This window comes from Curcuma longa, chromosome 21 (assembly GCF_044706935.1).
Source record: "Curcuma longa cultivar G26 ecotype Majalengka, Jawa Barat chromosome 21, ITB_CL_G26_1.1, whole genome shotgun sequence".
NCBI lineage: Eukaryota > Viridiplantae > Streptophyta > Magnoliopsida > Zingiberales > Zingiberaceae > Curcuma > Curcuma longa.
In genome coordinates, this window is record NC_133881.1 from 8,948,020 (window position 1) to 8,971,170 (window position 23,151).

Sequence of the window (23,151 nt, forward strand, 5' to 3'; positions counted from 1 at the left end):
GGCGTTTTATTATGCCTCTTAAATTACATTTTGAGGCACAAAAAAGTGCCTTATCTATCATATGTTGAGGCGTTTTATTATGCCTCTTAAATTTTCTTTTGAGGCATAAAAAAGTGTCTCATCTATCATATGTTAAGGCGTTTTATTATGCCTCTTAAATTTTATTTTGAGGCATGAAAAAGTGTCTCATCTGCTATATGTTGAGGCGTTTTATTATGCCTTTTAAATTTCATTTTGAGACATAAAAAAGTCTCATCTGCTATATGTTGAGGCATGACAAACATAACTATATCAACTCGAATAAGAATTATGTAATTTCAAAAGTTATACACACATTAACATACTTTACAGGGTGTAGTTTAGAACAAGTAGAATCAGCAAGTCAGTCTCAGTTTCCATGAATAGCTGCTCTTCAGATGAGTGTTTGTTGTCTCTTGAGCTTTGCTGCCTCGGTGAATCTTACTATCAAGCTATGCATTCCAAGGTACATCCTCCCTTGACAAATAAGAAGAGTGAATTTTTTTTGTTTCAGTTACCCCAAAATATTTAACAGTAAATCATTTTTTTCTATCACAAATAAATTCTTACTATTCTTTAGCAAGCTGGAATTAGATCATACCTATGCCAATCAGTACAGTGAAAAAGGAAAGTAAAACCACAACAACAGCAACTGTGGCATCACTAGCCTTAGGATCTTGTGTAAGAAAGTAGTGTGAAAAATATCTGCACAAATAAATAGGTAAATAAACTATTTAAATATGAGGAAATGCTATAGAAAAACCCAAACAAGTGAAGGAAAATGTTATTACCCAAGGAGACAAACGGTATTTAAGCAATGCGAGGATGGAAAACCATACTCCATTGAGTTTTCTTTCTCTTCTTCTGTAGCATTCACTCTCCTCACAGGAGGAGATATCGGTCTAGGAGCTGACACTATATCCTATAATTATTTTTTTTCTCATCACAAAAATGTTAAGCAGTAGAGCACACCATATACTACTCATTCAGTTATTGATTTAAGCTTCGAAACATACCTTTATAGAGTTACCTATATAGTCACAGAAGGCAATCAACAGTGTCATTTGTCTCGCTAGTTTCCTGTGCCCGCTCTATCAGTGAAAGGAAAACAAAGAATAATTTTAAGCTTGTGTTTTGAAAATTGGACTGGATCTACTGATTCATCCGGTTTTTGAATTCGAGTATAAAAGGTTTTAGTTAATTACCTCCATCTCATGAATAATGGAAAACCCTCTTTGACCTGTGTGATGCGTATATGATTGATGACTTCGACTTTCTTTATTTTTCTCACTAGCCTCCTGCAACATATATAACCATGCATAAGCTTCAAACTTTATCAGAATCATAACTGATAGGAGAAAACAACATACTATCCCTTCTTTAGATAGCCAATGCTTCACAACTTTATTACTTGATTCTACAAACATGAGAAGCAAAAAATACAAGAATTACAATTGGTGAAAGCATATTCATCATTCTAACACCCAAAGAAAGTTGAAATTAACAACCCAAAAAATATTGATCATATTCACACTTGAAATAGGGAAAACCAGCCCTCAAACCAAAAACACACATGCCTTGAAACACAACATTAGCTCAACATTCAACAATAAATCAACAGGAATTGACATCGTGATTTGGATTGAAGGGAGCAACCCGGTTTGAGCGAACCAAGGTCCAAACAGAGGAAACCAGCATCATTTAATTGCATGTATATCAGAGAAAGTCAAAACAAGACCAAAAATATACCCTTAGCAACTCAAGCATATAATCGAAACTTAGCAAGCCTACCTAGAAGATCGAATGCCTAATCAACCTTGCCACTACTCTCGCAAGAATTGAGGAAAGAGGTCAAAGGTTCGAATCGGCAAATTTATAAGGTATAGTTCTCTAGTTACATAAATCTCCAAAATCTTCCAACCACACTAATACCGTGTAGGTGAAATCATGCACAACTGTGGAGACTCGAGGGACGAATAACACATTCTAAAAATCCCTCCCCTCGCGCACACACACACACACCCAAATTTGTCTCTCTTATTACCTCTTGGCACTCGCATTTGCAAATCAAGAAAATGGCATAATTGTGCTAAGTAGAATTCCTATACCTCTATAAAATCTCCTGCCTTTGCCACGACTCTCTCAGTGAAAATGTTGTCTTCTTGAGATGCAGATTTCTGTTATTATGGGCAACCCAACTTCCACCAGCTTCATTGCTAAACAATAAAACCTAACCAGAATCAAGCTAGCAAACTTACCTCAGGTCAGTGGATGCCCTAGATCCAAAACCAGCCCGATTCCCCTTCTTCTCTGTCGAACCGCCTTCACCGATCGATTGGTTTATAGCCAACTGAGCTATAGAGGAGAATCGATCAGAAATCCAATGACAACCACGAAAATCCAATAAAATCCCTAGCTTAACTTACCGATCTTCTTCTTCTTCTCCGCAGCTCCAGCCGATCACCTCTTCCTCGCGCAGCCCGTCGATCGCTTCTAAAACACGATCGCAGCCGCTCCGGCCCACACCAGCAAGACCTCGATCTGAGCTCAGCCTCCGGCGACCATCGTGCGCTCGCGATCGAAGAGGAATCGCCGCTACTCGACCGCGATCGGAGAAGAGGAATGGAACAGAGGCTCTACGGCGTCTTCTCCCTTCTCGCTTAGGATTTGGTTGATTCTCCGGCGAGGCGAGCAGAGACGATCGTCGACGGATGCCTTCTCCTCACGGCGGGCGGCGGAGAGCACGCGTCGAGCGTTGGGCGAATACGAGATCGCGAGAGAAAAAGGAACGGCGTGGGCAGAAAACCGAATAGGAAAACTATTTACGTTATAACGAGGAGTGCACAGTAAGTTTTAAATCGGGTTAGGTTTGGACTAATTTGGTCACATAGTGCGGTTGAACCAAATCTTGTTACGGTAGCGAATCAGGTTCAAATTTGGTTCGCTCGGTTCACTAACCAAACGATCTCTGATTTGACCCAAATAAATTTTGTTCAATTCGTCTTCGCAATATGAATCTTCTCATTGCATCTGTTTTGTCAAAAACCTCTTAAATGACTTCCCTAAAATTCAAACCTTTAGGGTAAATCTTATTTACCATTTTATCCCTTAGTTTCCGGTATTTTACAGATCAGCTAGTGCTATAGGCTGCAGGAACGATCAATGGAAGAAGAGGGAAAAGTGGTGGCGGCAAAATCAAGGTTCTGTGAAGTAAGAAGAGGGAAAAGATAAAGGAAAAGAAAATTAAAAAATTGCAATTCTCATAATTTTATTACAAAAATGCCACTCAAATTTTAAGTGCCTCAAAAATTACATGTTAATGCATTTTAACTAAAATGCCTCATTAGATAGTGTCTTCTAAAATTATTTTTCTTGTAGTGGGACAGAGACTAAAGAAATATTTCCTGGGGATGCCTTTCCAAGAAAAAGAGGATTATCTCCTAACCAAGCCAAGCCCACCGGATTTGTACAAAAAGAGGTCGAGCTAAAGATCTTAAACAAGCGCTTCTTGGGAGGCAATCCAAGAGTTTTTATGTTTTCTTTTTCTTTATTTTTGATTATTTTTGCAAGATAGTAATAAAATTTTCTTTTGTTTGCAGGAAATTTTAGAGCTACACATCGAATAAAGTGGGGTCGTGCCTCTTCCACAGAACAGCACCAGGTCATGGTCGTGCCTCTAGGCACGACCGTGCCTGTGCCTGTTCGGAATAACCTTTAAGTCCGTGTCTATTAGACACGACCGTGTTTCCTTCACAGAGCTGCGACTTCTCAAGGTCGTGTCACTTTGGCACGGATGTGTCTCCGCAATAGAATGCCACCTTCTGCAGGTCGTGTCTCCGGACACGGTCATGCCTCATCATCCATGAAAGGCACACAAGCGTGCCTACTCCTCAGCAAAGCGCCTGTTTGAAGCCGTGTCTATCAGACACGATCGTGCCCCTCTTCACAGATTTGCAACTTCTTGAGGTCGTGTCATTAGACATGGTCGTGCCTCACGAGGGCTATAAAATGCACACGGGCATGCCCTAATTTCACGCAGCGTGCCCTAACCTCACATGTAAAAATGTTGAAGAAGATTGGAAAAAAGAAGGAAGTAAGGAAGGCAACATCATCAAAAGGAGCGGAAACTTCAAGCAAAGGTACGAAATCACAATATGGTATTATTTTCGACAACTCGAAAGATAGACTAAGATTTAATGCTTTAGTTTGTCGTAAAATCTCTTGCACTAAATACCTAGATAGGGGCAGTACCCTAAAAGTACTTGGCTTAGATAATGACCTTGATTTGTTGTTAGAAAGAGTAGGATGGACTAATTTCATGAAGATAGATTACCCAACATACCCAAGGTTAGTATTGGAATTCCTTAGTACCATTGTGATTGAAAGCAAACGTGAGGATGGAAAAATCAGCTTTAGGTTGCTTAATGAAAATTACACATGGACTTTTAATGATTTAGACGTTGCATTCGATTTACCATATGGTGGCACTAGAGAAATACCTAATGCTTTTCATCCACATTATATATGGAATGAATTAGGGGGTAGAGGCATGTTTCATCCTTTCTCATCTAGAGTTTCTTGTATAGCTAATCTCGTGTTTAGATAAATGCTCTTATTAATGAAACCCACTGCATTTGGAAGAGGAGAAAATAATAAAGTGGTGTGTCGGGATGAACTTCTTTGTCTAGGATCTATGTTGGGATAATATCATATTGATACTGGATATCATTTCTTAATTCACTTAATAAACATGTCACACCCACATTCATCAAGCCCTATTGTGCTAGGAGGATTGATCACTATAGTAGTATTGATGCTAGGATTGGATTTAGAAGGGCATGAGACAGTAAAGGGAAATCCTAAGATTGACATAAAGGAAGTTTGATTTAGTGATCCACAAACAAACTCATCCGATATGGAGAAGGCACTTAAAGCCAACGCACAAGTTTGAATGTATCATTTACAAACCAATAATGGAGACCATAGGATTTATTTAAATAATCTCTCTCCCACTTAGTTATTTAATATGAGAAATTTTAAGCATGCATACACATAATAGCATATAAAACAGCATAAAGGCAATAAAACTGAAAAATAAATTTTCAACTATTATGGCCTTATCAAATATCCATCGTTCTTCAATATGCCGTCAATGGATCATGTAGTCGCGTCTATCTTGCTTTCTCCTCAGCCGCGCCTCCGGTCATCAAAATAGCACCACGCATAGCAAGGATACAAGCCGCAACAACATAAAAAATAATTTACATCCATCGATCCTATACTCCATGAAGGAGTTTACATGTAATCTAGATCGAACAGTAAATTAAAATAATTATTACAACCATGCACAACACAAAACAACCTCGACATGCCTGAAGGGTTCCAATCATACATAACACACATTAGGCCATAATAGTTGGAACTAGGAATCCTGCAACCACAGAGTTAATCTATTTGCACATCCTACTATTATCCAGCCTAAATTTATATATGAGCAGTGCATAAATTAACTGAAACCAATCACACAGAGCCAGAACCTATGCTCTGATACCACTTGAAGGCGCTGGAATTTCATCCTGTTCAATTTCTCCTAGATAAAAAAATTGTACAGGGACAGAACCTTTCCAAGCAACCCACATGTTCGATCAGACATGTGCTTGATCGATCAAGCAAGTTCTTGACCGATCGAAGCACACCTTGATCGAAGCATAAGATCGTTGGCCTCTTGTATTGGTATTCAGGATCCATACGAAGAAAATAATTATGCAGCAGAAATTAAATTAGTTGTACCTTTCTTCTTGAGATTGTATGGAAGATTGTTTGTACCCGAAGACCTCTTGACCTTCTGTTGTATTCCTCTCCTCTTCTTGGACGTCGTGGGGGCGACGATCTACCAAGAGGATAACCACCCAACTCCTTCCCTAAGAGCTTTAGCCACCGGCCACCAAAGAGGACAAAGGGGTGCCTTCTCCTTCTTGCTTTCTTCTCCTTTCTTCTCTTCCACCGCCGACCCTTACCAAAGAAATGAACCAAGGATGGGGTGTCGGCCCTAGCAAGGAAGAAAGAGCAAAGGGGCACCGGCCCTAGCAAGGAAGAAAGACAAGGAGATGGGCGCTGGCCCTAGCAAGGAAGATAACCAAGTTGTAGGCGCCGACCCTAGGAAAGAAAAGAAGCAAGTTATCTTTAGGCACCCCCTCTCCTCTTCCTTTTATAGCCTTGCCGCTGGCCTAGAAAGTTTAGGAAAAAAATAACAGAATTTTATTGGATAACAAAATTAACAGAATTATGTTGGATAACAGAATTAACAAAAATTCTATTGGACGGATACGAGGCTTTATCTAGAGGCTACAATAGGAACCTAGAGGAGGAATTGGTTTAGGCCTCCTGATGGGCTTGGGCTTCCTGTGTTCGGCCCGAACACCCAACTACAAGTCCATCAATAATAATTCATACCACTAAATGATTATTATTGAACTACCGCACCAATCCCAAATTACAATATGGGTTCCTTCTTATTATTTTATGCATTGCTCCTCTGTGTTTAAGATATCGTATGTCCGTTAATTAAATGAGTTACTGACAACTCAATAATCGACATCTAAGACCTTGAATAGTACCACTCAACCTTATTATCATGCCGGACCAAGTCCACTTGCAAGATTTGACTTGACAATCCTTATGAGCTCTCTCAAGGGGACATCATCAGCCCTACTGGGACACGGATTCCTTCTATAATTAATGGCACACCGTATAGATAGTAACATCACCCAACTTACCGAGAATATTTGATCTGACGGAAAGATCTCACCCTTTGGTAAATCAAAGCAATGACTACTAACTATAGGTGCCCATTTATTACATCGGGATTAAGAGTGCATAATTATAATAAAAGAGGTCTTGTTCAATTTGTGAGTCAGAGTAAATCGAACAACCTCAATGGTCCTACTCAATACACACAAAGTGCACTAGTGTAATTCTATAGTCAAGATAAACTAATACCGAATTACACTACAACCGTTTCTAATGGGTTGTCCAACGCCATCTTGGTTGTGATCCTTAGTTTATAATTTACAAGGGACTGATAATTATGGTCTTCTGTGTCTCACAGACACCAAGTTATCTATAATGTGAATTAAGAGGACTTTATTGCAAAATACACTATTACAATTATTTGACCAATACATGATACTTTATTTCATAAATGTTTATATACAAAAGAGCTAGTGTTTTCAGTATACTTCCTAACACCGAAGAACACACAGCCAAGTTCAGAACCCTCAGTCGACTGAAATCCTAAATTCTAGTCGACTGAGGTCAAACAGAAAGATCAGTCCAGAGGTATAGTCGACTGGTACCAATCGACTGGTGTTGGAGCAGTCGACTGATAGACTACCATTGGGTGATAACTAGCACTTTAAATGTGTATTAAAGAGCCGTTGAAGCCATCAGTCGACTGGCCCTAGGATCAGTCGACTGGTGCACAGAATTTTATAAAAAGAGTGGTCAACATCGCAGAAAACAAGACTTGATTTCTTCTTCTTTCTGACAGCTCTTTGTGATTGAAAAACTCCATTCTCTTCCTCCTTAAACTCCATTAAAAACCTTGTAAGAGGAAGAGCTCTGTTGTAAAGGTTTCTCCGCCTTCGAAGCGTGCTTCGAGAAGGAGATTGTTTCATAGTGGAATCGTCGGTTGAGTGTGTGGATCCTTGGATTAGTCACCTCGTTGAGGTGGATACCAAGTAAATCAAACCGGGTTAGCGTTTGATCTTGTTCTTTCTTATTATTATTTGCTTCCACTAACACTACAAGAAATCATAAAAATAGCGACGAATTATTAGCGACGATTTTAATTTTCGTTGCTAATATAAGTATTAGCGACGAAATTTGATATTTCGTCGCTAACTTAAATTTTTACGATGAAATATTAAATTCGTTACTAACCGTTAGCGACGAAATTTGATATTTCGTCGCTAACTTCAGTTTTTACGATGAAATATTAACTTCGCTGCTAACCGTTAGCGACGAAACCTAAATAATTCGTCGCTAATAAATTTTTACGATGAATTATTAACTTTTGTTGCTAATCATTAGCGACGATTCTTAATAAATTCGTCGCTAATAACATGTTTTACGATGAATTATTATTTTTCGTCGTTAACATCCGCTAAAATCCACCCCGCCCCCATTTTACTTTCTCGCTGCTCCTCTTCGTTCCTTTCGCCTTCGCGCGCCTGTTCCTCCGCGATCTCCGACGCCTGCCGACCTCGCCACAGCTCCTCCGCCGCTTGCACTGCTCCTCGTCCTGCACTGCCCACGTCCGTCGCCTGTGCTGCCCCTTCCACCGTCAAACCGCGACTGGTTCTTCTCCTCCACCACCCCGCTCTTTCCCTCCACACGCCGGAACCCTAAGCGTCAATCTCGCCCTCCGATCGCCACGAAAAGCTTCTCCTCATCCTCTTCCGCCCCTTCGTCTCTTCCCCTTTCTCCTGCGCCCACCTCTTCCTCCGTGACCTTTGCTGCGCCTCCTCCCGCCTTTCTCCGACCCCTGTCCGCCGCCTGCCCCTCCGCTGCCTGTGTTGCCCAACTGGAGCGTAGAAGGGGAGAAAAATCGGGCAGTGGTAGTGGCTCGGAATGCAAAGATTCGGCGGACCAAGGCTCGTTTGTTGGAGGAGGTCCCGAAGCTGCAGAGGGGAGAGTTCGTGGCTAGGCTCCCCAATAAGGTGAGGCACGGCGTCGACTTGGAGAGGCCCTTCACCCTCGACGTCTCCAGCGCCAAAGATCTCATCGAAGGTGATCGATCTGCTCATCCACCTACCCTCTCATATTGCTCAAAGCTCACTGTTTTTGGTTTCTTAAAACTTGCTGTTCCAGTTTTCTTTGGGATGTTCGTCTCCGCCTGTAAAATGATTTGTTAGGTCAAGTTTTTGACTTTGCTCCGATTCCAAAAAAAATCAGCTGCGGGCCCGCAGATGATGTCAATGGAAAAAGGCTAAACATATTTCTGGTCCCCTTCTGCTTGTAGAATAGTTGAAGCTTCAAGGAGAAAAAATCTTTACTTTGAAGCAAGTTTGCTATTTAATGTTTCTTTTTTACATAATTGTCATCTATCATCCCGTTTTGCTGGAGACTAAGGTGGCTGTTTTACTAATGATCACTAATTGAGTGCTATTGTTATAGTGTACATTTTCTTCTAGTTTTTTATCAATCAAATTGTAATTATCATGCAGATCATCTATCAATCAGGATTTCTTACACCTTCAACATGACTTCGTTACACCTGCAACCTTGAGATCCTTTGAGGAAGTTGACTCCTTGCATACAAATACCATTGATGAGGAACAGGAACTTGAAGAGCAGGCAAACAACGAATTTGCCATGAAGATCTCGAACTATGCAAACATTGCTCTCTTAGCACTAAAGGTGATGATTCTTGTACTCATAATCTCTACTATTGTCTAACTTTTCGAAAGAGGTTAGGTTTTGGTATTATCAGGGTTATAGATTAGCACTACCAGTACAGTGTATAATTGCTCAATCTCATATTTGTGGGTTAGAAATGAACTGGAATTTGATTGCAGATTTATGCTACTATTCGAAGTGGATCCATAGCTATTGCTGCACCAACACTTGATTCATTACTAGATCTTATGGCTAGTGGGATCCTCTGGTTTACGCATCTGTCGATGAAGAACATTAACATATATAAGTACCCTATTGGCAAGTTGCGTGTTCAGCCAGTTGGAATCATCATCTTTGCTGCTGTCATGGCTACTCTAGGTACATATCTTTCCTTAAATCTTGCTTATGTCGTGACTTCATAACAAGATTTCCACTAAATGAATTTGATTTGTTCCAGATGGAATATTTGAGATTGAGTATTTTCAGCAGACTGAAGAATCAAACCAATTTAGGCATGACTATGAGATGCGCAAAATGAAACAGGTACTTTCTAGTTCTTGTTTTTCTCAAAAGTTTCACCAATATCAGATATTGTCCTTTCTGTTTAAGTTGCGCAAGAGTATGAGATGCAAAAAATGCAGGTGAAGTTCATGGATAAGACTATTGTTAATTTTCTTGCATCACTCAGGAACTTGATGTTGTTAAATTACAAAAAGTTTATTTACTTTGTTATTTGTCTAAGTAATTCATTTGTTAATTGATAATTCTTTTGCACATGCAGGTCGACCGTCACGTAGGGAGACACGTGGTACACAACTCTGAAGTAAGAATCAATGATTCGTTCATCCGTCCGGACTCTTCATCACCTCCATCCATCATTGACGCAGGAGTTGCAATCCGAAGAAGAAGACAACCCTTGATAAGTTTTATTCCTTGATTTCTCTTGGATAAAATGTATTCTTTTCAATCTTCTTCATGTTGTATTCTCCCCATCATGGAGTAGTCCTCTTGATTCTAGGATGTAGGAGGAATCGAGGATAATGGTTGATTGTAATTATAAAGTTGTTAATTACCATGTTCTATGAAATGCATGTGCAGTTTGCTTTATAGATTTATACCTTGTGTTTAATTGATAATATGTTATTGGATGGTGTTAAATCTATAAGGATAGGGATGATTTGTGATTTTGAGGATTCTTAGGATCGTATGCCCGGGACGCCTCGTAACAAGAGGAAAGCCTTATAACTGGACCTTCTGAGGAATTCTTTAGGCTATGATGAATCTTTGTGAGGGATAACTAATGGTTACTTATTGAAGTAAGTAAACTTTGTTAAACTGATATTATTAGCTCTTCTAAATCTTATAATAGATTGTATGAGTCCCAAGCATCACTAAGCAAACTTTAGTGTGTTTAAGCTTGCCCGCTACCAAGAGAAAAACACCAAGCTGTTTTCTTCCCTATTTTACTTGTTTTTCTAAGTATAAGATATTCAACTAATATTTTCTCTGATAAAATTTTGTAATCTCCTTAGTCCTTAGTTCTATCTTGAGCTTCATTTACATAATTTGTTCTTACATTGAGTTTATTCATTCACAGCCTTAAAAACTTTTATTTTCTCGCATTCAAGAACTGAGAAAGTTGATATTAATTTATAAGCCTCTTGATAGTTGTTATTGTAGAGAGTTTATATGCTCATTACTTTTTCATATCAGAAAAAAAATGATCTGTTATTTTCTTGGATATTTTGATGATCAAATTTTCCTGTTGTTTACAGGAAGGATCTGCCTTCTCTCACTGCACAACATGCAAGGCTCAGTTCCATCTGCGTGTAGAATTTCTGGAGGATTATGCATGGCGTAAAATAAAATTCCGTATTTTCATAGCCAGAGACATGCTCCTTGTCTTTCTCGCTGTACAAACTGTAAGGGCAATTTTAATACAATTTTGGTTTGTTTGCGCTGTACATTTCATGCCAACTTATTTTTCCTCCATTTGTCAGACCTGTTTAGTTGATTTTAATGATATATTTTGGACTATTTCACTCTTATTTTCTTTAAGAAGCTGCCTTTATACTTTTTACTCAGAAATACAAGTGATATGTATATAACTATATATGTTTGTTTTAGCTAACTCTCTTTGCCTTGATTTTCAAGAGGAAAACATGTAAGTTTAAACTATTCATAAGTGGTGACTCATATATTCAAAGAGTTTGAACTCACATTCTTTAAAAAGTGTCGTTTGTGGATAATTATTTTTGCGAAATTTCTTTTAGGGAACAAACAGTTATTTCTTAGGTGATTTCAAAAGTTCAGTTGCTGACTTGGGAAATACTATTCTTTCCACAATTAGTGTTCTTACTAGTAATTATAACACATTATGGAATTCAGTCAATTATACTGATTTGTCTTGGGCCCCGATTGGGATTATAGCTTGATGGCTACAAAGTGGGTGGAATTCGGTCAAAGTAAATTTAGGGCTGGTTGAACTTGGCCTAGCTGAATCCAAATACATCTATCTTAGCACAATATTTTCTTCTTCTTTTTTGAAAAATCTTATGTAGCATATATATATAGGGTAATAGAGAAATCGGAGTAAAAAATATGAATTTATTTTTTAGTTAAAATTTAAAGAATAATGCTATATCTAATTTTTCACGAATGGAAATATGAAAACATTACACATGGATTTTGGTTGTTCGGTTTAAAATCAATTTTCAAAAAAATAAATTGAAACTTAACCAAATTATATAGCGAAATATATCAAACCAAACTAACCCTAACATTAATAAGGTTTGGTTTGATTTTTTTTGGATAAACCAAATAATGGACACCCTTAATTTCATTCAAGCTGGATGCAATTTTACCTTAAGCATGAGTGTTAGTTAAGATAAACAACTCAATCGAGTGAATGAGTTTGTTTAGAGTGACTTTGTCTCGCACAAATTCATCTGAGTTGGATGCAATTTAGCTTTAAGTGGTGAGCGTTGGGTAAGATAAATAGCTTGGTTGGGGTGAATGAGTTGGTTTAGGGTGACTCTGACTCATGTGAATGGAACATTGTTTGGTTTATCAAATGGAGTTTGGCTGAGGTAGGTTTTGTATGGGATTTTATTGAACAAAGAACTACTTTAGAAACTCTTGAGGAGAAAAATTCTATGACATTGTACTAAATCACACACCTCATTTTCACTAATACCCAAATCACACGCCACACTTTCATATTTACTAAATCACACACCTCTTTCCTAAAATACCCCTTGTCTGTGCACACACCTATCTGACCAAGCCACTAAAGCACATTTAAAATCTCAAAAAATGAACTAATTTTCTAAAAAAGTTGAATTTTTATTAAAAAAACTCACAGAGAACTAAATAGGGGGTGGAATTAAAATTGGAGGGCATTGTTACACTCATGAGTCTCAAGAACACATTGGTTTTGATTTGAATTAAATATGACGAGCCTAAATCCATTAGTGTGTTTTTGCCAAAACTCATTGATGGCTATACATGTCCAGATTCATAAATTTTGAACATGGACAAAATTGCGAGTCCTAGGAATACATAGGTGGTGTTATTGAGTGAATATGATAAATTTAAGTCCATTAATGACTTTGTGAGAGTGTGGAATCAAAGTTAAAGGCATGGTTACACTAGGAATGCGTTGGTCATGGTTTGAAAGAGACTTGTAGGAATGCGTTGGTCATGGTTTGAATTGATTTGGATGTGCCTAAGGCCATTAGTGACTTTTGGCTAAAAACATTGTACAATCATCTTGTCCAAAACTTACTAATGGATTTAGGCTTATCAAATTCAATTTAAACCAGGACTAATGCATTAATAGGAGTTGAGCTTCCTGAGTACCATGCCTTCCAACTTTGGTTTTACACTCTATATAGACTATTATGAGTTTCTAAAATTTATGCAACTTTAAGTAAATTTGACACAAACTCATTGTTGGACTTAGGCTTATCATATTCACTCAACAACAACACCAATGTTTTCCTGAGATTCTCTTCTGATTATGTTAAAATTTTCATATTATGAACATTGAACGACTATCAATGACTTTTATTCAAAACTCACTGATGGACTTCAGCTCATCAGATTCAATCCAAATCAAGACCAATGTATTTCTAAAAGTCTTCTTATTGTAATCATACCGTTCAACCTTGATTTCACATTCTAAATAGGCTGATGTGAGTTTCTAAAATTTATACAATTTTAAATAAATTTGGCACAAACTTGCTATTTGACTTAGACCTATCATATTCACTCATCGACAACAACATCAATGTGTTCCTGGGACTCCCTTGACTCTAATCATGTTGAAAATTTTAAATTTTGGACATTATAGGATCATCAGTGACTTTTGGCCAAAATTTACCGATGATTTAGGTCTATCATATTCACTCAACGACAACACCAATGTGTTCTTGGACTCCTAAGTGTGGCCATGTTAAAAAATTTTAATTCTAGATATTATAGTATCATCAATGAGTTTTTGTATGAGATTTAGCCAAAAGTCACTGTGGCTTTAGTCCAATTTTTGCCAAAAGTCATTGATATCCTTAGGCATATCCAAATTAATTCAAATCAGAACTCGCCAAAAGTTATTGATAACGTTAGGCATATCCAAATTAATTCAAATCAGAACTCGCCAAAAGTCATTGATAACCTTAGGCATATCCAAATTAATTCAAATTAGAACTAATGCATTCCTACAAGTCTCCTGAGTGTAATTATGTCCTCCAACCTTGATTCTACACTCTATTTAGCTTGTTGAGTTTTTGAAAAAATTCCAACCTTATATAATTTTATCACAAAGTCACTAATGGATTTAGACTTATCATATTCACTCTACAATACCACTATGTATTGCTTGTGAGTTTGACTATGTTCAAAATTTTTGAATTTGGACCCTGTACACTAATGGACTTAGGCTTGTCAAATTCAATCCAAATCAAGATCAATGTATTTTAAAATCCGATAAAACATGGCCCTTTTTTTGATATTTTAAACGTGCTTCAGTGGCTCGGATGGGTCGGATAAGTGCGTGTATGAATGGAGGAGTATTTTAGGAAAGAAGTGTGATTTGATAAATATGAAGGTGTGATGCGTGATTCTGGTATTAGTTAAAGTGAAGTGTGTGGTTTAGTAAAATGTTGAGAAGTCTATTGATTGAATAGCGCTTTTTTTTAATAGGCCTAGTGGGGTAAGCTTCCTCCAATGCCCAGTTTCTGTGTGCCTCTTAGAAAGCTCGGCTTTGCTGTTGAGGATTTAGCTTGTGTGTTCACTATAGCTTCTTAGATCATACAAGTGGGGCCCTTCTAATAGTGTGTAAGAGTGGGAGTTTTTATCCACATTAAGTATCATGCTTGTCATATATTGCTGGAAAAGATAACCAAAATCTGAATCATGTCTCAAGGATGTTCTCCCTGCATCTATTGTGGTTATTGCTCCGCATGTAAATTAATTATAAACATTGCATCCATCAACCACAAAGAGTTAGTCCCATCTATTTGTGTCTACTACAAGGATCTTTGCTTTCATTGAACTATTAAAAACAATTCTTATCTGGTTTAAAGTCTAAACACTTTTTGCACTGATTGACAATTCCTAATGTAACTTTAGTTTTTTTCTTCTTTTTTCATTTGGGTTTGTGGCCAATTATTGGTTGTTCTAATGTTTAAAGTTGCATTACCATGGGGAAATATGCTATAAGAATATGCTATAATTGGACAAATGCTCTATTTTTGGTATGTAAAAAGTTTAGCTTGACGGAATCATTCTTTTCACTGTTGCCCCTGAGAACTCTCTTCTATTCTTGGTAATTTTCAGGTTATTGCTACCATTGGTGGTATAGCTTATTTTCTGGACAAAAATGGGAGTTTCAGGAATTCCTTCACTGATCGTTGGGACCGTATATTGTCAAAGCATCCTGTACCTTTCTACTACTGCATAGGTAGCCTAATGAACTAGCAGCTTCAGTAATGCCATTTTTTTTTATACTTTTAGATTTTCAATTATTTTGTTGCTTTTCTTTGTAGGATAGTGTTCTTGTCTATTAAGGTTATGTATTTCAGCTTCACGTTGAGAGTCTGCTAATTCAGCAAGATTTTTGCTTGAGCTTGGTTTTACAATGATGTATTGTAGACTTCTTTGAGGTCATTAATGGACCAATGTTTCGGTATATACCGAAATACCGAAAAATAATAATTTCATACCGATACCGATACCGAAAAATTCGGTACGGTATTATACCGTACCGAAATTTTCGGTATATCAAAATTTTCGGTATGGACGGTAAATATCGGTATGGTATGTGCGGTATACCAAAAATTCGATATTTTTTCCCACCCCTAGATGTATTTTAGACTTCTTTGATGGTACTTCATTAATGGACCAACTTGTGATGTGTCTTTTATGTGGCGTATGCAAGAGATACCTTTAGCTGGAAATTTATTTGGCAAATATACAAGCTAGATTCGTCTGTTTTCAAATACCATTTACTTGATTAGGGCTGGGTCGGTACGGTATACCGAATTTTACATACGATACCGTATACCGTACCGAAAATTTCGACATAAAAAAAATCTATACCGTTACCATACCGAAAATTCGGTATACCGGAATTTCGGTATACCGAAAATTCGGTATACCGAATTTTCAGTATAGTATAAAATGCATACCGATCAAAATGTTCGGTATACCGATCATACCGATCATACCGAAATACCGACCAACCGACCGATCATACTGATCATACCGATCGTATAAAAATGTTCGGTATACCGATCATACCGAAATACCGTACCCAATATCAATTTTAAAAATAATAAATAATTTATAAGAGGATATATAATAGGTGTTTCGGTATATACCGAAATACCGAAAAATAATAATTTCATACCGATACCGATACCGAAAAATTCGGTACGGTATTATACCGTACCGAAATTTTCGGTATATCGAAATTTTCGGTATGGACGGTAAATATCGGTATGGTATGTGCGGTATACCGAAAATTCGGTATTTTTTCCCACCCCTAGATGTATTTTAGACTTCTTTGATGGTACTTCATTAATGGACCAACTTGTGATGTGTTTTTTATGTGGCGTATGCAAGAGATACCTTTAGCCGGAAATTTATTTGGCAAATATACAAGCTAGATTCGTCTGTTTTCAAATACCATTTACTTGATTATTATACCGAATTTTACATACGATACCGTATACCGTACCGAAAATTTCGACATAAAAAAAATCTATACCGTTACCAACGAAAATTTTATACCATTCGGTATAGCGATATAAATTTGCTTCTCAAGTGGGCTGATCTTGTACTCATGTTTTGATGGCCTTACAGTTGGATGGCATTTATTTGGATGTTGCAGGTGTCTTGGTATTCTTTGTGCTACTTGGGTTTTTCGGGCTTATATTTCACTGCTCAACCTTCAATAGTAATGATCCCTGCATGACGGGTTGCCGGAACTGCTGTTATGGATGGGGACTCCTGGACTGCTTCCCTGCTTCAATGGAGGCTTGCTTTGTCGTGGTTGTCATTTTTGTCGTCGTGTTTGCCATCCTAGGCATTGCCTATGGCTTCCTTGCAACTACAATGGCAATCCAAAGGATTTGGCAAAGGCATTATCACACCCTGACGAAGAGGGAACTAACAAAGGCAAGCATACTTATTCCTTACAGTTCATCTCTATAAGATTTTATTTTCCTTTTCAAAATAAAAGCTGGCGTTTTTCTTCACCTTACTAAATATTCCATCCTCCCTTGTTTTAGGAATATGTGGTAGAAGATCTTCATGGTCATTACACGCCACCGAAACTGGATCCGGAGCATGAAGAGCGCCTGAGGGTGCTCAAACTTCTGTAAAGGCAGCAACACCTATAAAAGAAAACCCTGATTGTAAATATGTGTTGGTGTTGATGCCAGGTATCGGGTGAGCCCTTCTCTCTAATTATGGTTTAAATGACCTGTTTTCATTGTGATCACGACCAAATTAGTATTCAGTAGCCACTTCTTAATGACCTGACCACATATTGTAGCATAACTAAAATTTACCATGCATAATGCTAAAGAATGCATGATCAAATAGTGCGAAAAATGGTTGTAATTTAAACCAAATTTAAATAATTTCCTGGACTTTAAACTGAGTTGCTTAGTAAAGTACTCACAGGTATCCGTGGCGGCTCTGGTTAGAAAGCAGTTGGTTTCTTGCGTGAAACTGTGTTTTAAGGTAACTTGGATTTTGTGTGGAGATGTTAATCGTTAAGCTTATTGGGAGCTCCAAGACAACTTAGATAATAATTAACTGGGTATTATAGTCATTATCGATTTTGAATTTTTGAGACAATCACGGTCTGATGATGATGATGATGATAGGTAACAGTAAATCTCATGTAGTTTTGAGATGGAAGGAGAAATTGATGCCATGTAACTTATTGTTAGTCCTTGTTAGTCTTCTCTATCTTTATAATCGTAAATAGAACCTCTTACTGATTGTATGTTTGCATAATACTTTTTCTCTTATCTTTATATTTCTAAATGGAAACCTCTTATCCTATGTTTGAATAATAAATACTCCATAATACTTCTCAAGCTGATTTTAATGTATTATATAAATTAAACTTGTTATAGAAGTTCCTAAAATGGCACATAGAGAGAATTTCTAGATGAATTCAAGAAGTAGTCTGCAATAATGCATGTGGAGAGGGAAAAATAATTTTATCTCGAAATGTTTGCAAAATGATGCATGCTAAGTGAACTTAAAATGTTTGTAGTATGGTGATGTGGAGAGAGAGGACGCATGCGTCTTGAAATGGAAGTTTAAAATGATGGACGCAGAGAGGAGAGGAGAGAACTTGAAATGTTGGAGGAATGGTGATGCGAAGAGAAGATGAATTCATCTTGAAATGTTTGTGGAATAATAATATAATGCACATAGAGAGAGGAGAGATATTCGTGGAATGAGACTCGTGGATTGATTTTGTATGCAGGTTCAATTAAGCTTGGAGGCTAGCTTAATCAAAGATGATACCTAGAATGACCTTGTATTGAGGCTCAATCAGAGATGTTAATTGAAGACAATGATGCATGGAATGATCTGAGTAAAGGTTCAATCGGAGACAATTATATATGTATGAGATGATCTTGCGCAAATGCTCGATTTGATGGAGAATGAAGGTTGAGGAATTAAGGGACCCGACGGAGAGAGGCAACAGCTAGCTAGGGGCTCACGTCGAAGTAACAAGTTTTGTATGTCGATTGTTTTGATGAGTTGAGTTATGCAATAACTAAAGCAGAAATAATAATTCAAACAATATTTAAAGAATCAAAACTCAATTGATAAAACAAACCCAAGAACTCGGATAAGCACTCAAAAATTGCCTTAATAAAAGACTCAAAAATTGCCTTAAAATCAAAATTTTTTAAAGATCTCCCTTACAACATAAGGTAATTCATTAAATCTAGGTTGATAACTTCATTCGTACTATGCTAATTAACCCAACACAATTAAATTATTGGTAGCTAGCAAAAAAAAAACACCTGATAAATCTCAATCACTAATTATCTTGTGATATGTTTTAATTTAATTTATTTATTTGATAATTTAAATAATCATTTCTTCGAATGGATTAATTTTAAAATGATTAGTCCGGCTCATTTCTCATTAATCAACAGAGTAAATCAGAAAATGCAAATAACACATCGCTTCTCAGTTAACATTCTAATGTTTTCATCTTACTGGATAAAATTAATTCGCAATACATCGTAATTAGGAATTGATTCATGGATATTTAATTAACTATGAAAATACTTTTCTATTGTACCGTAACTCGAGGGCCTTGTAGTATGTTTTCAATAAATCAAGTCAAGATGATGATACATTAAAGTTAGAGTCATATATCTTATCTTTATGTTGAATCAAAACTCTTATCAATCCAAGTTGTATAGAGAAAATTATGTACAAAATATCACAAAGCACTTAGATTGAATCCGCTTCCCATAAATGCGGCATCAAACCCTAATTTTAGAGGTTTTCGCATAGAAAGGTTTGAGGATGGAATGAATAAGGAAGAATCATCCAGTCGAAAGAAAAAGGAAAAAAGGGAGCATCATCTAAGTAAAAGTGGCAAGAAAATTATGGAAAAGGAGAGGATAATCCATGGCATAGGAGATAGGAGGGAGTCCTCTCTATGAGAATTAAAATTTATTTAGATAAAATTAAAAGGCAAATGTCAAAAGGAAATCCCTTTTTACCAAATCATTAAGAATGTGTCCTATGTTAATTTTTTTATCGAAAGGATGTCTCACCCTCTATAAAATGACATAATTATCTTCTATTATGTAGTAGCAGTTTATTCTCATATTCTTCCTATTATTATTTCTCTCTAATTTTTTTTTGCCTAAATCAGCGTGTTATAGTAGCTACTAATCCGTAGTTGCTACATAATTATAACGGCTATAATTTCATAGCTGTTATAATTAAATTGTCACAAAGTTGTAATAATTATGGTTTCGTAGATACTACAATCTGGAAGAAAAAAATTTAAGACTAAATTATTAAATCGTAGTTACTACAACTGCAAGGCAACTCAATTATAGCAGTTATAATTTCATAGTTGCTACAACATAAATGTTAAACCCTAAACTTTGAGAGATCATAACTTTTAACTCGGGTTGAATCATAGGACACATAATATTTCAAATCGAAGATCTTTGAACAACCTTCGATTTAATATATTATGTGTCACATAGTTCAACCTAATTAAAAGTTATGACTTCTAAACATTTAGGGTTTAACATTTACGTTGTAGCAGCTACGAAACCATAGCTAGTACAACGTGAATGTTAAACTCTAAACTTTGAAAGATCATAACTTTTGACTCAAGTTAAAACACAGGATGCACAATATATCAAATCGAAGTTCGTTTAGAAATCTACAACTTATTATGGGGTAGAACCCGTAACGATCAGGTTTTAAGGCAAAAAAACATCATTTAAATCTTTTGAATAATTTTAGTCTTAATTTTTTTTCATGTTGTAACTATGAAATCGTAGTTGCTATAACTGTATGGTTAGTAGTTGTTATAACGCGATGATTTAGACTAAAAAATAGGAGAGATATAATAATAAGATTAAACTGTTATTATATAGTGGAGGATAGTTGTGTAATTTGCGTCATTTTGATAAAAAAATCAATGGGATATAAATTTGATGATTTAAAAAAAATGTTGTTTTGACTTTCGTTCAAAACTAAAATTATGAAAAAAATTCTATTATTTATCCAACAAATTGGTGTCACTTATAATAAAATTCTTTGTAATAAGAATAAAATAGTTTTTCTATTATTTATTAACATTAGTAGTTACAATTTTACATGGTATTACACACTCCAAGTTTTAAATAAGACAAATTAATAGTTTCGTTGATTAAAATAACTTCATGTTTAAATCATATCATTAATATTAGAACTGATGAAATCAATGTATTATGGTATGAGTTTTTAAGTCACCAGTTCCGCCGTGGATTATCCCCTTCTGTGTCGTGACCAACTGCAATTTCTCGATTTACCTTCTCACAAATGGTCGTGGATCGATCGTGTAGGACCGTTAAAGTGGTGGATTTCATTTTTTTTAGAAGAGTATTGCACAATGTGTATTTGAGTAAAATAATTCTTTAAGGAAATTTTTATTTTATTTTAATTATTACTACATTTTCTAATATGGTTTGATGGATAATTAAAGTAGAAACATTTACGTGCGTTGTTCACGCATTTGAAATATAAAGCCTAAATTATTATTATTATTATTATTATTATTATTTTTATTCTTTTTAATCCTAGCTATTGTAGCAAAAATATGCCTGCCGCCGCCGACCAAACCCAGCTGGTTTAGTCTTCGAGTACTGTTTTGAAGCTGAAGCAGCGTCATGTCCTCAACACACTGATTCCCCTCCCCGATCACGCCCCCGGCGCCGCGTCTTTGGTGCTGCTCTTCTTGTAGCCGCCGTACTCGCGGGCTCTGTGCTTGACGTGGCTGGCAGTCTCGGCGATCCTGCTGCGCGCGTAGTCAACGCGGTCGCAACCCGCCGGGCGCCACCCCTTCGCGTACCGGTAGACCCACGCGGCGCCGGCCACCCCCGCGGCGGCGAAAGCGCACGCCGGCACCGCCACGGAGGTCACCAAGAACGCGATGGCCACCGGCGGCACCCAGATGGGGCTCGTGAGGAGCACGGCGGGGCCGAGGAAGACGAGGGTGAGCGCGCAGGTGAGGGAGAGGAGGATTCCTCCGGAGGTGAGGAGGGCGAGGAGGCCGATGAGCTTCTGGGTGGAGGTGGGCAGTGCACGTTGGTGGAGCCGGCGGAGGAATCCTCCCGGACACGGCCCCACGGCGGAACCGGTGACCGACGACCGATCGGGGTTGGACGCTGGTCTGGTGCCGGCCGTTGGCTCTGCCATGGAGACTGGTGCGTTGAGGAGGGAGAGAAAAGACGGTGAGGAAGAAGAAGATATATAATGAATGAATGAATGAAGGGCGATCGAGTGGGTGAAGGAGAGCGGTAACACGTACGTGGTGAAGGTACGTGTTTAGGACTTAAATGCAAAGCGAGCGGTCTTTCCGTTAAATGCAAAGCTTGGTTTGAGGCGAAAGGACTCGTTACTGTGCCATGAATAAGTTGCAGGTGTCCTGATAATCAGAAAGAATTTCAGGCACTCATACTTATCTTGAATTTCAAGTCTTTTAGTTTTAAATCTGCTATCTAACAACTTTACAATCATATATAAATCGAAAAGTTATAACTAATCATGACTAAAAAGAAATCTTTTAATGTTTCATTCCGCGCTGATTTTAATAGAGCAGATTATAAATTTCAAGGTAAACTTTAGTTTTTGATAAGGAGAATCAAAAATATTTTTATAGATTTTTGTTAACTCTTCCCTATTCTCCAAACCGCGGTCAACTCCTGAAGGCCTAGTGTGTTAAAAAACTTTATAGATTTTTTATATTTAAAAAATTTTATAACGTAATTTTTTTTAATCAATTTTCTATTTGTTAATTTTTAAAGAAAAAGATTATATTTTGTATGATATTTTCTGAAATATTGATTTTTTAAAAATTGTGACAAAATTTATATAACTTTGGTTTCTATTATTATTTTTTTTCAAAATTTTACATTTTAAACATGTTAATATATATTATTTTAAAAAAAGATATATAAAATTTTAACTAAACCTACTGTACGTGCCTATTAGTTATTATTATTATTTTTAATATTTCCATGCTTTGTTCCTGTGTAGAGGATCAAAAAAGATTTTATACGATAAATTACAGTCCACGTTGAAATACAGAACTAATAACAAACGAAATGCCAGTTATCAATGGACTCAAACCAAACTGAATCAAATTAAATTGATTCCCGTTCAAATTAAAATTGGAATCAATTTGGGATCACTGCAACAAACATGGAACACCCAGGGCAGACAGACTATTCACAAAATTCATTTCTACAACTGATAATTTAGCTCCAAGATCTGTAGTGAGTTCTCATTCCTTAGCAACCAAGGTGGCCATTGTTGACCGGCAACAAACACTATTGTGGTGCAAAAGAGCTTGACCATACTCTCAGTATTTGCTCGCACATAAAGAACATGACAATGCAGAACCCGCATTGCTATATCTACTTCACCATCTAATGGTTTATCATCCCAGGAATTGAC

The 23,151-nt window shown here is 37.0% G+C and overlaps 3 protein-coding genes across 10 annotated transcripts; 1 reads left to right on the forward strand and 2 right to left on the reverse strand.

The window, feature by feature from the left end:
- Window positions 1–283: 283 nt before the first annotated feature.
- Window positions 284–2,802, reverse strand: LOC141815041 (lipid phosphate phosphatase delta-like). Of its 8 annotated transcripts, none has more exons than XR_012600536.1 (9): window positions 2,445–2,802; window positions 2,277–2,368; window positions 2,127–2,195; window positions 1,389–1,435; window positions 1,224–1,316; window positions 1,035–1,109; window positions 810–927; window positions 620–723; window positions 284–495 (listed from the first exon to the last, which is right to left on the reverse strand). XR_012600536.1 is itself a non-coding variant. In XM_074702998.1 (9 exons), the coding sequence occupies exons 5-9, from the start codon at window positions 1,227–1,229 to the stop codon at window positions 413–415; spliced, it is 399 nt and encodes a 132-aa protein (XP_074559099.1). In that variant the 5' UTR covers window positions 1,230–1,316; window positions 1,389–1,435; window positions 2,127–2,195; window positions 2,277–2,368; window positions 2,445–2,802; the 3' UTR covers window positions 284–412. The 8 variants fall into 8 exon arrangements, 7 of the variants coding, with proteins under 7 accessions (XP_074559099.1, XP_074559101.1, XP_074559102.1 ...); XM_074702998.1 differs by having other exon boundaries at window positions 810–940; XM_074703000.1 differs by having other exon boundaries at window positions 810–940; window positions 2,277–2,373.
- A 7,250-nt stretch (window positions 2,803–10,052) lies between these two features.
- On the forward strand, window positions 10,053–17,580 carry LOC141815142 (uncharacterized). Its single transcript, XM_074703082.1, has 6 exons — window positions 10,053–10,058; window positions 10,199–10,240; window positions 11,193–11,339; window positions 15,256–15,379; window positions 16,811–17,097; window positions 17,211–17,580. Exons 1-6 carry the CDS (start codon window positions 10,053–10,055, stop codon window positions 17,301–17,303), a joined length of 699 nt encoding a protein of 232 aa, XP_074559183.1. The 3' UTR covers window positions 17,304–17,580.
- Window positions 17,581–21,393: 3,813 nt separating this feature from the next.
- Window positions 21,394–21,891, reverse strand: LOC141814239 (oleosin-like). The gene has a single exon (XM_074702174.1). The coding sequence runs from the start codon at window positions 21,889–21,891 to the stop codon at window positions 21,394–21,396; it is 498 nt and encodes a 165-aa protein (XP_074558275.1).
- Between the last annotated feature and the right edge of the window lie 1,260 nt (window positions 21,892–23,151).